A 12,690-nucleotide genomic window follows, 5' to 3' on the forward strand; every position below is an offset into this window, starting at 1 on the left:
AAATGACAGAATTTCATGAGGACAAGTGTGAGGCACTGCACTTTGGGAGGACCAACCAGGGTAGGTCTTACACAGTGAGTGGGAGAGTACTGAGGAGTCTGGTGGAACAGTGAAATCTGTGAATACAGATCCAAAATTCCTTGAAAGCGGCATCACATTCTCCATCATAAACCTATCTATTGAATACAGAAGTTAGGATGTTATATTGACATGGTATAAGATGTTGGTGAGTGGAGTATTGTGTGCAGTTTTGACCACCTATCTACAAATTGAAAGAACGCAAAGAAAATTTACAAGAATGTTGCTGGGTGTTGAGGACCCGAGTTATAGGGAAAGATTGAATAAGTGAGGGCTTTATTCCCTGGAATGAGAGAAGGTTGAGGGAAGACTTGATAGAGGTATACAAAAGAATGAGGAGCATAGATTGGGTAAATGCAAGCAAGCTCTTTCCACTAAGGTTGGGTGAGATTAGAATTAGACGACATGTGTTAAGGGTGTAAAGTGAAATGTTTAAGGGGAACATGAGGCAGAACTTCATGCCTCAGAGGTTGGTGGGAGTGTGGAACAAGCTGCCAGTGCAAATGGTGGATGTGGGATCAATTTGAACATTTAGGAGAAATTGGATAGATACAGAAATAGGATGGCTATGGAGGGCTACGGTCCAGGTGCAGGTCAATGGAATTGAATTGAACTGAATTGACTTTATTACTTACATCCTTCATATAGATGAGGAGTAAAAACCTTTACATTACATCTCCATCTAAACGTGCAATGTATAATTTATAGTAATTTATAATAAATATTATGTACAACAGGATAGTCAATATAACAGAAATACAGTTGTGTCAGCATGAATTCAGCAGTCTGACTAGGTAGATTAATGGTTCCACACAGACTAGATGGGCCAAAGGGCCAGTTTATGTGCTGTGGTAGTCTATGACTCTATATACCATCAGGGCCTAAAGCCTTGCAAGGATTCACCATCCTGAAGGATATCCTGATATCAGCCTCCAAGTCTGAGATCACCATAGTGGGATTCAAAGCTGAACAGGTGAGAAGACAGCTGAAACGTCTCAACCCAAGCAAGACTGCAGGACTGGATGGTGTCAGTACCAGGGTGCTCAAAGCCTGTGCCCCTCAGCTATGTGGAGTATTTCGCCATGTCTTCAACCTGAGCCTGAGGCTCCGGAGGGTTCCTGTGCTGTGGAAGACGTCCTGCCTCGTCCCTGTGCCGAAGACACCGCGCCCCAGCGGCCTCAATGACTACAGACCGGTGGCACTGACCTCCCACATCATGAAGACCCTGGAGAGACTTGTTCTGGAGCTACTCCGGCCTATGGTCAGGCCACACTTAGATCCCCTCCAGTTCGCCTACCAGCCCCGACTAGGAGTTGAGGATGCCATTGTCTACCTGCTGAACCGTGTCTACGCCCACCTGGACAAGCCAGTGAGCACTGTGAGGGTCATGTTTTTTGACTTCTCCAGTGCGTTCAACACCATGCGCCCTGCTCTGCCGGGGGAAAAGCTGACAGCGATGCAGGTGGATGCTTTCCTGGCATCATGGATTTTTGATTACCTGACTGGCAGACCACAGTACATGTGCTTGCAACACTGTGTGTCCAACAGAGTGATCAGCAGCACTGGGGCTCCGCAGGGGACTGTCTTGTCTCCTTTTCTCTTCACCATTTACACCTCGGACTTCAACTACTGCACAGAGTCTTGTCATCTTCAGAAGGTTTCGGATGACTCTGCCATAGTTGGATGCATCAGCAAGGGAGATGAGGTTGAGTACAGGGCTACTGTAGGAACCTTTGTCACATGGTGTGAGCAGAATTATGTGCAGCTTAATGTGAAAAAGACTTAAGGAGCTGGTGGTAGACCTGAGGAGAGCTAAGGTACTGGTGACCCGTTTCCATCTGGGGGTCAGTGTGGATATGGTGGAGGATTACAAATACCTGGGGATACAAATTGACAATAAACTATCGACTGGTCAAAGAACACTGGGGCTGTCTACAAGAAGGGTCAGAGCCGTCTCTATTTCCTGAGGAGACTGAGGTCCTTCAACAGCTGCCGGACGATGCTGAGGATGTTCTACGAGTCTGTGGTGGACAGTCCGATCATATCTGCTGTTGTGTGCTGGGGCAGCAGGCTGAGGGTAGCAGACACCAACAGAATCAACAAACTCATTCGTAAGGCCAGTGATGTTGTGGGGATGGAACTGGACTCTCTGACGGTGGTGTCTGAAAAGAGGATGCTGTCCAAGTTGCATGCCATCCTGGAAAACGTCTCTCATCCACTACATAATGTACTGGTTGGGCACAGGAGTACATTCAGCCAGAGACTCATTCCACCGAGATGTAACACAGAGCGTCATAGGAAATCATTCCTGCCTGTGGTCATCAAACTTTACAACTCCTCCCTTGGAGGGTCAGACACCCTGAGCCAATAGGCTGGTCCTGGACATATTTCCTGGCATAATTTACATATTACTATTTAATTATTTATGGTTTTATTACTATTTAATTGTTTATGGTGCAACTGTAACGAAAACCAATTTCTCCGGGATCAATAAAGTATGACTATGACTATGTTACCAGGTGCAGCAGGAACTTGCAAAGGTATATGGGTGTGGACCATGTCCAGACCGGCAGATAGTCAGACAGTGTATCCATCTTTTGCAAACCCTTCAATAGTTGCATAGACACCTGAAGAGTAGACTATCTGTTGGATGGAAGCGACCAACAACTCTGATAGAGGCAGATGCCAAATTTTTAAGCTCACCAGTGGGAAGTGGTGCTTTAGCACTGCTGGCCCACCACCTTGAGGGAGTCTTGATCATAAGCCGGCCGAAACTTATGATCCATTAATGATCCCACTGGTGATAGCACAGGACAGTTAACATCTTAGCTCACGTGAATTTTCCATTCTTACTGTCTTTTTCAAAGCATGCATAAAAAGGCATTAAAATCATCAGGAAGTGATGTGTCATTGGTGTTTATGCCATTTGCTGTCACTTTGCAGGAAGTGTTGGTGTGAAAATCCTACCACAGCTGCCGATCATCTGTTTGTGTCTCCAGCTTTATACAGAATTGTTGCATTGCTCTTTCGATAGCCTTTCAGAGGTCATACCTGGACTTCGAAGGTCTCTGGATTGCCAGTTCTAAGCACCACAGATCTAGACCAGCAGACAACGAATCTCCTGGTTTGCACAGGGCTTCTAGTTTGGGAAGACCCAATATGTTTTTGTGGGCACACACTTGTCCACACAGGTCCTAGCAAAGTCAAAAAGGTTCAGAGGTTCAAAGGTATATTTATTATCAATGTATGTATCCATATACAACTCGAGATCCGTCTTCTCCAGATAGCCATGAAATAAAGAAAGAAGAATGCGGAGCAACATCAAACCCACCCTCCACACAAAGAAGCACGACATCCCACTTCATCAACCCCAAACCCCACCCCCACCAGCACAAAACGGAACAAGAACATCAACCCCAGACACCCTTAACCCTCACACAAAATAGAACAGAAAACTCAACACTCAAACAACCCCTCTCCTGCATCAAAAGAACAACACGATTGACCCCTCCTCAAACACCCTCCTGTCGCACAAGAAAACAGAAAGTAATAGGCGAGAAACATAGAATATAAAAACCATTAAGTCTGAATAAGTCCACAGTCCATAAACACAATAGTCCAACCTATAACGCAGAACCACAGTAACATCTTCCTTCGTGAACAAAAAGAGAGACACCACGAGAGGCCTATCAGCCTGCCACAGCAAGCCACACAGCAATAGGCCTCTCACACACTCCTTGGCAACGTTCAAAAGGAAGGCAGTTGGCGCTGAGCTCTCACTTGCCTTCGGCATTGACCTCAATGTTACAATATTCCTCGATCCTTTAATTAGCGATTAATGGACGCTTTAATTCCTGAAATAGAGTCAAACACTGGCTCATGCCCATCTCGAAGTTTCCATGACCTTGAGGCCATCTGAGTACGTGCCAGAATCCTCTTAAAGACAGCAAAGCGCTGGATTACTCAAATGATCTTTAGACTGTAAATCACAAGTTCTAATAGTTCCAGAAACAGATTTACGAAGAAAAACACGCAGAAGTAGTAAAATAGACATTTTCGTGAGCTATCTGGAAGATGTCGACTGAGGGAGTGTTGTACACTGACGTCAACTCGAGTAAGGTCGGTGATGACTTGGCATATTGGGTGAGATCTATTGACAAATCCCTGAATAGGGTCTAGTCCATTGATTCAAATACACGCTCCTCCACCTCTCATGATCAAACTTTCATGATCAGCTTCACTGGTGACGCACGCTTCAGACTTGACCCATATTCAGGAAGTAGAAGCATAGCCATGTGGTCAAATTTCCCGAAGTGCAGGGCAGGTGTAGAATGTCTCAGCAGGTGCTCTTGATAGTGGTATAGCAGTGGTCTGGTGTGCTAGGTCAAGATTCAATGGATACTTTCTTATTGACAATTAATTTTTCTCAATATTTTCAAATTATGCACTCCTATGTTCAGATTCTTGGTCTAATCACTCTACAATAATTTAACAGCATTTTTTTTTGTTATTCTCAAAGGATCTGCAGGCTCGAGTCACGGCCCTCAGAGGAGCCACTGGGTCCCAATGCTCTTGGAGCTGTTGTCAAAATTAATGGATTGGACTGTAGTTCATATTGGCCAATTCAGTTCTAGGGATTTTTTTTCCATGTTCTCATCCATTCTTTCTTGTCACTGATTGTTGGACTGGGGTTTGGTGTTTGTTCTGTTGCTGTTTTTCCATGTGGGTGATCTGTTAGTTTTTGTGCGAGGGAGGGTGGGGGGGTTGAGTTTTGTATGTTTTTATTTCTTTTTATCTTTGTGCAGGGGAAATTGATACCTTTCCTTCAGCTATTTCTATGGTTTTCTGTATTTAACGGCTATCTGGCAAAGACAAATTTCAGAGATGTATTCTGCATACATACTTTGAGAATAAAACGAACCTCTGAATCTCTAAACTCCTTGTGATACTCCAAATTATCCTCTCCCACAAGGCCATCCCATCAACTTCCTTGATTTTTTGGCACTTACCTACAAGTAGATGTCATTTACCATAGCCAATATACCTGCCAGTATGTTTACAGAGTGGGTGGGATAGGGGAGGTGGAAAGAGGGGGTCTAGAACACCTTGTAGAAACTCAACCCAGTCGCAGAGAGAAGGTACAGAGCACACAGACAGCACCAGAGGTTGAACAGTGCCACAAGAGCTGTGAGATGGCAGCAGCGGCACTACCACTGTACCATTATCCCAACCAAGAAGCAGGTACTGAAGGCCAAGAATGATCAAAAAGAAGATTGCAAATGGAAAGCCAGAGAAAATCTTCATTTACTCCCATATTAGTGTCACATTGAATAGAAATTTTAAGCATTGAAGAGACCTGCCTTGTTACACCTGACCTATAGGTGTAGAAATAGCACATTTAGTTACCAGCTTTTATAGTTTAGTTACATTAAATATAACAATGAAGTAACAATTATGAACTAAATGGAAAAAAAATGCATCATTTAGCTAGTCAATACACAAGAGCGTATGCAGCCCAAAACTTACAGACCAGGAAGATTCCACTCAGTAAATGGATTGCACTGACTTGACTCAAATGCAACTTCCCAGGATCTGCAAATAGTTTCATCCTCCCCAGATTGAGGAGTAAACAAGGTGACAGTCCATTAATGGAACAGGACTAGACTTTGAATATGTGATTATGGCAACAACTGCCAGCATTTCAAAACACCTTCAAACTTATTTGCAGCTTTCTCCAAGTGAATCGAGAAAAAATATTTGAACTGGCATGAATTTAATGTACAAATTGATGCCACTTGAAAATACCCAGGAAGTGCCAGGTTTGAATGATGCTCAAAATTACAATTTCTTCATGCATCTCAAATTATAATGGGTTTTAAGCTTTTTACTGCTGCTTTATTTATGATATTCTTGATTTGACCATAATCGTATTGCTGTTCCTATCTTTACGTAGTATACCAGACGATGCATATAGAACTATTGCTTTTTACTTGCAAGTAATTTGGAATCAAGAATGTTGGTGCACACCATACAGACATTTGTCCTGAAATCAGCCAAACAGACATAAAAAAAAGGGCACAGGATCACTAGACTTATGTGAAATTACTGACAAATTCTAAGCCATGCTTGCTAGACAAACATTCATTAATATGCAATAGTCATAGGAAAGAATAGGACAATGAACAATGAACAAGCTATTTACCTGATTGAATAATGATCCACTCTCTGAGCAATTATCCATGGAGTAATTAGTGTGCTGCTCATGCTGATTTTTCCTGTGTTGTTCTTCTTTCTTGAGTTGATCTTCTTCAAACTTATTAATCAGGGACTCAACAACTACCATCATATTACTTTTCAATGATTGCATCATATCCTTGTATCTGAAACAAAACCATTTCCCATGAAATTATCTTCCATTTATTAACTTTTCCGTAATAGTTCTTAGTGATTTCACGAAGTTTAATTTTTTTTTCTGATGGCTTGGAAATCTTGAACATTCTGTCAAGTAGAAAAACTGCTAGAATCTACTAAGGGAGTGTAACTGAGTACGTAGAAATTAATAATAGGAAATGGTAGAGTCAACATGGATTCCCAAAGAGAAAGCACGTTTGACTAATTGACATTTTATTCTGGTTGTAACTAAATGTAAAACGGTGGTATATTTGACCGCATTGCAGCCTTGTATGAAAAGGCCAATGCACTTGAATGGAAAATCCTAAAAAAAAGTGAAGAGTCCTGCTGTAGGGTCTCGGCCAAAAATGTTGACTGTATTCTTCTCCATAGATGCTGCCTGGCCTGCAGCATTTTCTGTGCGTTGGCTGGATTTCCAGCATCTGTTTCTCGTTTCTGAAAGATGACAGTTTTTTCTTCAGCAGTTTAATCGAGGCATGACTGCTGTTCAAGTGCATGGACATCAGCCAGTTGCACCAGAGAGAAGAGTTTAAAAAGAAGACAGCTTTACAGGGCGGGCAACAGAGTGGAGGGCTTCGGCGATTAACGGGTCGAGGCGAGGCAAGGTACTTGTGAGCAATAGGGAGTATGTCTGTGAGGCCGGTGTTCTGTACTGGGTGTCAGATGTAAGAAGTCCAGGAGACTCCCAACCTCCCAGACAGCCACATCTGTGCAAGGTGTCTGCGCAAGGTGCGTCCAGCTGCAGCTCATTAGGGACCGCATTAGGGAAATGGAGATGCAGCTCAATGACCTTTGCCTGGTCAGAGGAAGTGAGGAGGTGATAGAGAGGAGCTATAGGCAAGTAGTCACACAGGGGCCTTGGGAGACAGATAAGTGGGTAACAGTCAGGAGAGGGAACGGCAAGAGTCAAATACTAGAGAGTACCCTTGTGGCTGTCCCCCTAACAATAAGTAATCCTGTTTGAGTACTGTTTGGGGGGGATAACCAACCTGGAGGAAACAACAGTGGCCGCTCCTCTGGCACAGAGTCTGGCCCTGTGGCTCAGAAGGATAGGGAAAGGAAGAAGGCAGCAGTAATAGGGGACTCTAAAGTTAGGGAGTCAGACAGGTGATTCTGTGGATGCAGGAAAGAAACACAGATGGTAGTTTGCCTCCCAGGTGTCAGGGTCTGGGATGTTTCTGATCGTGTCCACGATATCCTGAAGTGGGAACATGAATAGCCAGAGGTCGTGGTACATATTGGTACCAATGAAAAGGGAGGAGGTCCTGAAAGCAGACTACAGGGAGTTAGGAAGGAAGTTGAGAAGCAGGACCACAAAAGTAGTAATCTCAGGATTACTGCCTGTGCCATGCGACAGTGAGTATAGGAATAGAGTGAGGTGGAGGATAAATGCGTGGCTAAGGGATTAGACCAGGGGGCAGGGATTCAGATTTCTGGATCGTTGGGACCTCTTTTGGGACAACAGTGACCTGTACAAAAAGGACGGGTTGCACTTGAATCCGAGGGGAACCAATATCCTGGCAAGGAGGTTTGCTAAGGCTACTGGGGAGAGTTTAAACTAGAATTGTTGGGGGGTGGGAACCAAACTGAAGTGACGGAAGAAGGGACGGTTGGCTCACAAATAGAGAAAGCTTGTAGACAGTGCAAGAGGGAGGATAGGCAGGTGATAGAGAAGAGATGTGATCAGACTGATGGTTTAAGATGTGTCTATTTTGATGCAAGGAGTATCATGACAAAGCGGATGAGCTTAGAGCATGGATCAGTACTTGGAGCCATTACAGAGACTTGGATGGCTCAGGAGCAGGAATGGTTACTTAAGAGTGCCAGGCTTTATATGTTTCAGAAAGGACAGGGAGGGAGGCAAAAGAGGTGGGGGTGCGGCACTGCTGATTAGAGATAGTGTCCCGGCTGCAGAAAAAAAGGAAGTCATGGAGGATTGTCTACTGAGTGTCTGTGGGTGGAAGTTAGGAATAGGAAGGGGTCAATAACTCTACTGGGTGTTGTTGTTTTTTTTTTATATAAACCACCCAATAGTAACAGGGACATCGAGGATCAGAAAGGGAGACAGATCTGGAAAGGTATAATAATAACAGGGTTATCATGGTGGGAGATTAATTTTCCTAATATTGATTGGCCTCTCCATAGATCAAGGGGTTTAGATAGGGTGGAGTTTGTTAGGTGTGTTCAGGAAGGTTTCCTGACAAAATATGTAGATAAGCCTGTAATATGTAGAGATATAGGAGAGGCTGTGCTTGATCTGGTATTCGGACATGATCTCTCAGTGGGAGAGCATTTTGGAGATAGGGATCACAATTCTATCTCCTTTACCATAGCATTGGAGAGGGATAGGAACAGACAAGTTAGGAAAGCATTTAATTGGAATAAGGGGAAATATGAAGCTATCAGGCAGGAACTTGGAAGCATAAATTGGAAAAAGATGTTCTCAGGGAAATATATAGCAGAAATGTGGCAAATGTTCAAGGGATATTTGCATGGCATTCTGCATAGGTACGTCCCAATGAGACAGGGAAAGGATGGTAGGGTACAGGAACCATGGTGTACAAAGGCTGTTGAAAATCTAGTCAAGAAGAAAAGGTTATGAAAGGTTCAAAAAACTAGGTAATGATAGAGATCCAGAAAATTATATGGCTAGCAGGAAGGAGCTTAAGAATGAAATTAGGAGAGCCAGAAGGGGCCATGAGAAGGGCTTGGTGAGCAGGATTAAGGAAAACCCCAAGGCATTCTACAAGTAAGTGAAGAGCAACAGGATAAGACGTGACAGAATAGGACCAATCAAGTGTGACAGTGGAAAAGTATGTATGGAACTGGAGGAGACAGCAGAGATAGTTAATGAATACTTTGCTTCAGTATTCACTATGGAAAAGGATCTTGGTGATTGTAGGGATGATTTACAGCAGATTAAAAAGCTTGAGCATATAGACATTAAGAAAGAGGATGTGCTGGAGCTTTCGGAAAGCATCAAGTTGGATAAATCACCAGGACCAGATGAGATGCACCCCAGGCTACTGTGGGAGGCAAGGGAGGAGATTGCTGAGCCTCTGACTATGATCTTTGCATCATCAATGGGGACGGGAGAGGTTCCGGACGATTGGAGGGTTATAGGTGTTGTTCCCTCATTCAAGAGGGGGAGTAGAGATAGCCCAGGAAATTATAGACCAGTGAGTCTTGCCTCAGTGGTTGGTAAGTTGATGGAGAAGATACTAAGAGGTAGGATTTATGAACAGGAAAGCAGCATCCATCATCAAGGACACCCACCCACCCAAGTCATGCTTTCCTTTTACTGCTGCCATCAGAAAGAAGCCTCACCACCACATTCAGGAACCATTATTACCTAACAATCATCAAACTCTTGAACCAGAGGGAGTAACTTCACATGCCCTATCACTAAACTGTTCCCACAACCTATGGACTCACTTTCAAGGATCCTTCACCTCATATTCTCGATGTTTATTGCTTATTTACTTATAATTATTATTTCTTTTTTGTCTTTCTTTTTGTATTTGCACAGTGTGTTGTGTTTTGCTCACTTGTTGTCTGCCCCACTGGTGTGTACTTTCATTGATTCTATTATGGTTATTGGATTTATTGAATATGCCCACAAGGAAATGTATCTCAGGGTTGTATATGGTGACTTCCAAGTACTTTGATAATAAATTTATTTTGAACTTGCCCAACTGTTCAAAACCTTTCATCAGTGATTTGGGTAAGGAATCAAGTTAATATCACCTTGCCCCTGATTAAAACACAAAGAGGCTTTGAAGGGTAGGGACAGGTTATCAGAAAAGATAACATATATATGACAGATGATATACAATGTGGAAAATTAGGAACTCTATGTCTTCAGTAGAAAAAATAGGCTATTTTTTCAAAAATGTGAGACTAACAGGCGGTGTTCAGAGACTTAGCAGTCTTTGTACATAATCACTCAACAGGTAGGTACAGCAATAAATTACAAAGGAAAGTTAAATGTTGGCCTTAACAGCAAGAAAATTTGAATACAAGATGAGAGGTCCCTTACATCGATTATACAAATTCCTGCCAAGACCCCATCAGGAATATTTTGTGCAGGTCTGGTACCTCTACTTAAGGAAATATATACTCACAAATAGGGATTGCATCAAAGGTTCACAAGATTCATTCCTGGGATGGTGATTTATCTTATGAGGATGGTTTATGCAGATTGGCCTAAACCTCCCTCTTTTGGAAAGAATAAGAATTGATCTCATCAAAGCATGTCAAATTTTTCTGAGGATTTACCGTTTTGATACAGAAGTGATGTTTTTTTTTCCTGTTTAAGGTGTTTAGAACCAGAGCCTGCTATCCTGCAACATCTGACAGATCTATGGTCTCCCAAAATCTTTATTGTATGTGTGGGCTGCACATAAGTCATGCATTTCTAAACTGAGGAAAATCTGTATGCATAATAGTAATCAGATCGTACAGCAAAGAAAAGAAAACCCTTCAGCACGATATTCATGCCAACCATTATACCCAGCTATAGTAATCCTATTCACTCACATTCAGTCCATGGAGTTCAGTGGCTGGTGATTCGAGTGTTTATATGTATGCTTCTCACAGGTTATGTGAGGATCTGCTTCTACCATCTCTTCAGACAATGCATTCCAGATTCCTATCACTCTCCGTGTGAAAAATTCCCTCCCACATCCCCTCTAAAGGGCCTACTTTAAACTCAAGCACTTTTTGTCTTAGACATTCCCACCACGAAGAAAAGATTCCTACTGTCCACTTCATCTGAGGCTTGCTATACGTGATACACAAGCCAGGGCAGTATGATATGGAGATCAAGGTGTTGCCAATGCAGCAGGCACCTGATGTTTCCAAAGGAGACTGATACAGTTTGGCACTGAAGCTGTCACAGGAATTGCTATTCAGCTTTGAACATGACGTAGAACTGCCTTAGGAAATACAACTCTGGACTTTTCCTTAGGTTGACTCCTGAAGTCTTCCCCATAACAGGGAATAGCTGCAAGGCAGTGGAGGTTTGAGATCAGAGTTTTCCTTCTCCTAGATGAGCTGCCAAACACAGCTGATATGACCGATCTGCCCGAAGTGACTGATTTTAAGGTACCAATAACCTATCTTTGTCCCTTCTCCTATCAGAAGAAATGTTTCCTCCGGGCTTAGTAGAGAAGCTATATGCGAAGGCCAGGAGTTGGACTTGGCTTTTAGAGGTTATTGGAGATACACGCCATTGGGAGCATTTTATAGGTAGGAATTTATCCCCACTGCACTCCCCAGCTCTGACAACCTTAAGGAACTGTTCTATCTAATCCCTTCTTAATTGCATATTCCTCGATCAGTTCAATTCTTAATCTTCTCCACAACAGAAAAATAATCCTAGCTTATCCAATCTCTCTTAACAATTGAAATTCTCAAATTTAGACAATATTCTGGCACATCTCCTCCACATCCTCTCCAGTAAAATCACAAAAGTTAATATCAAAAACCAACTATCATTTCTCATTTTGAAGCAAGATTTAAGTAAGCCTATACATGCCAGAAAGCTAAATTTTTCCTCCATAGTAGCTTTTTCTAAAAAAAAAGGGAAGTATTTCTGAACCAAACTGCATATAACTTACTCTTTTGATTCTCGAACACTTCTTGTAATTTGTTGAATAAGTGTATCTTGACCAGAAACTAAAGTTCGGTCGTCTCCAGTACATTTCTCAGTCTCCTTCTCAATCACGGAGCCCAGTACTTCATCGATATGGTTCCGCAGGTACTTCACCAATTCATAACTTAAATTTCAGAAAATAGACAAAAAGAAATTAATACTCTTACCACATAAAATTAGTAAGCTCTCTGAATGAGGTTGTTAAGTTTATTAATGCCAGAAACTTTAATTAATATTGTAAATTGCATAATTCATAACATGTTGAAAAAGCTTTCTACACAATTCTTATTTAAATAAAGATAAATATACTTTGTATGCACATATTGCAATCAATATTATTTCTAACCCCACATCAATATTCGTGAAAAAGATGTCGCAATCTATGTTATTCAAGCAGTAAAGATATTTCTAATTCTACTTTCATTGCTTTTGATCTACTGAAGTATGCAACTTATTAGTTCTGTACAGAATTACAAATACAGTTCCTTGAGAAAGTATTCAGTCCCCACAGCAATTTTGAAATTTTACTGTCTCATTTCCTGAAT

The 12,690-nt window shown here is 42.2% G+C and overlaps 1 protein-coding gene across 2 annotated transcripts in view; it reads right to left on the reverse strand.

Annotated features, from left to right (window-relative positions):
- tbc1d32 (TBC1 domain family, member 32) overlaps positions 1-12,690 on the reverse strand; it is a 241,005-nt gene that overhangs the window by 214,998 nt on the left and 13,317 nt on the right. For both annotated transcript variants that reach the window (XM_063033919.1, XM_063033913.1), the window contains 2 exons: positions 12,111-12,269; positions 6,281-6,458 (listed from right to left, as the gene is read on the reverse strand). In XM_063033919.1, coding sequence (XP_062889989.1) covers positions 6,281-6,458; positions 12,111-12,269 — 337 coding nt within the window. The remainder of the gene's footprint in view (positions 1-6,280; positions 6,459-12,110; positions 12,270-12,690) is intronic.

This window comes from Mobula hypostoma, chromosome 2 (genome assembly GCF_963921235.1).
Source record: "Mobula hypostoma chromosome 2, sMobHyp1.1, whole genome shotgun sequence".
In the NCBI taxonomy this organism is placed as follows: Eukaryota; Metazoa; Chordata; class Chondrichthyes; order Myliobatiformes; family Myliobatidae; genus Mobula; species Mobula hypostoma.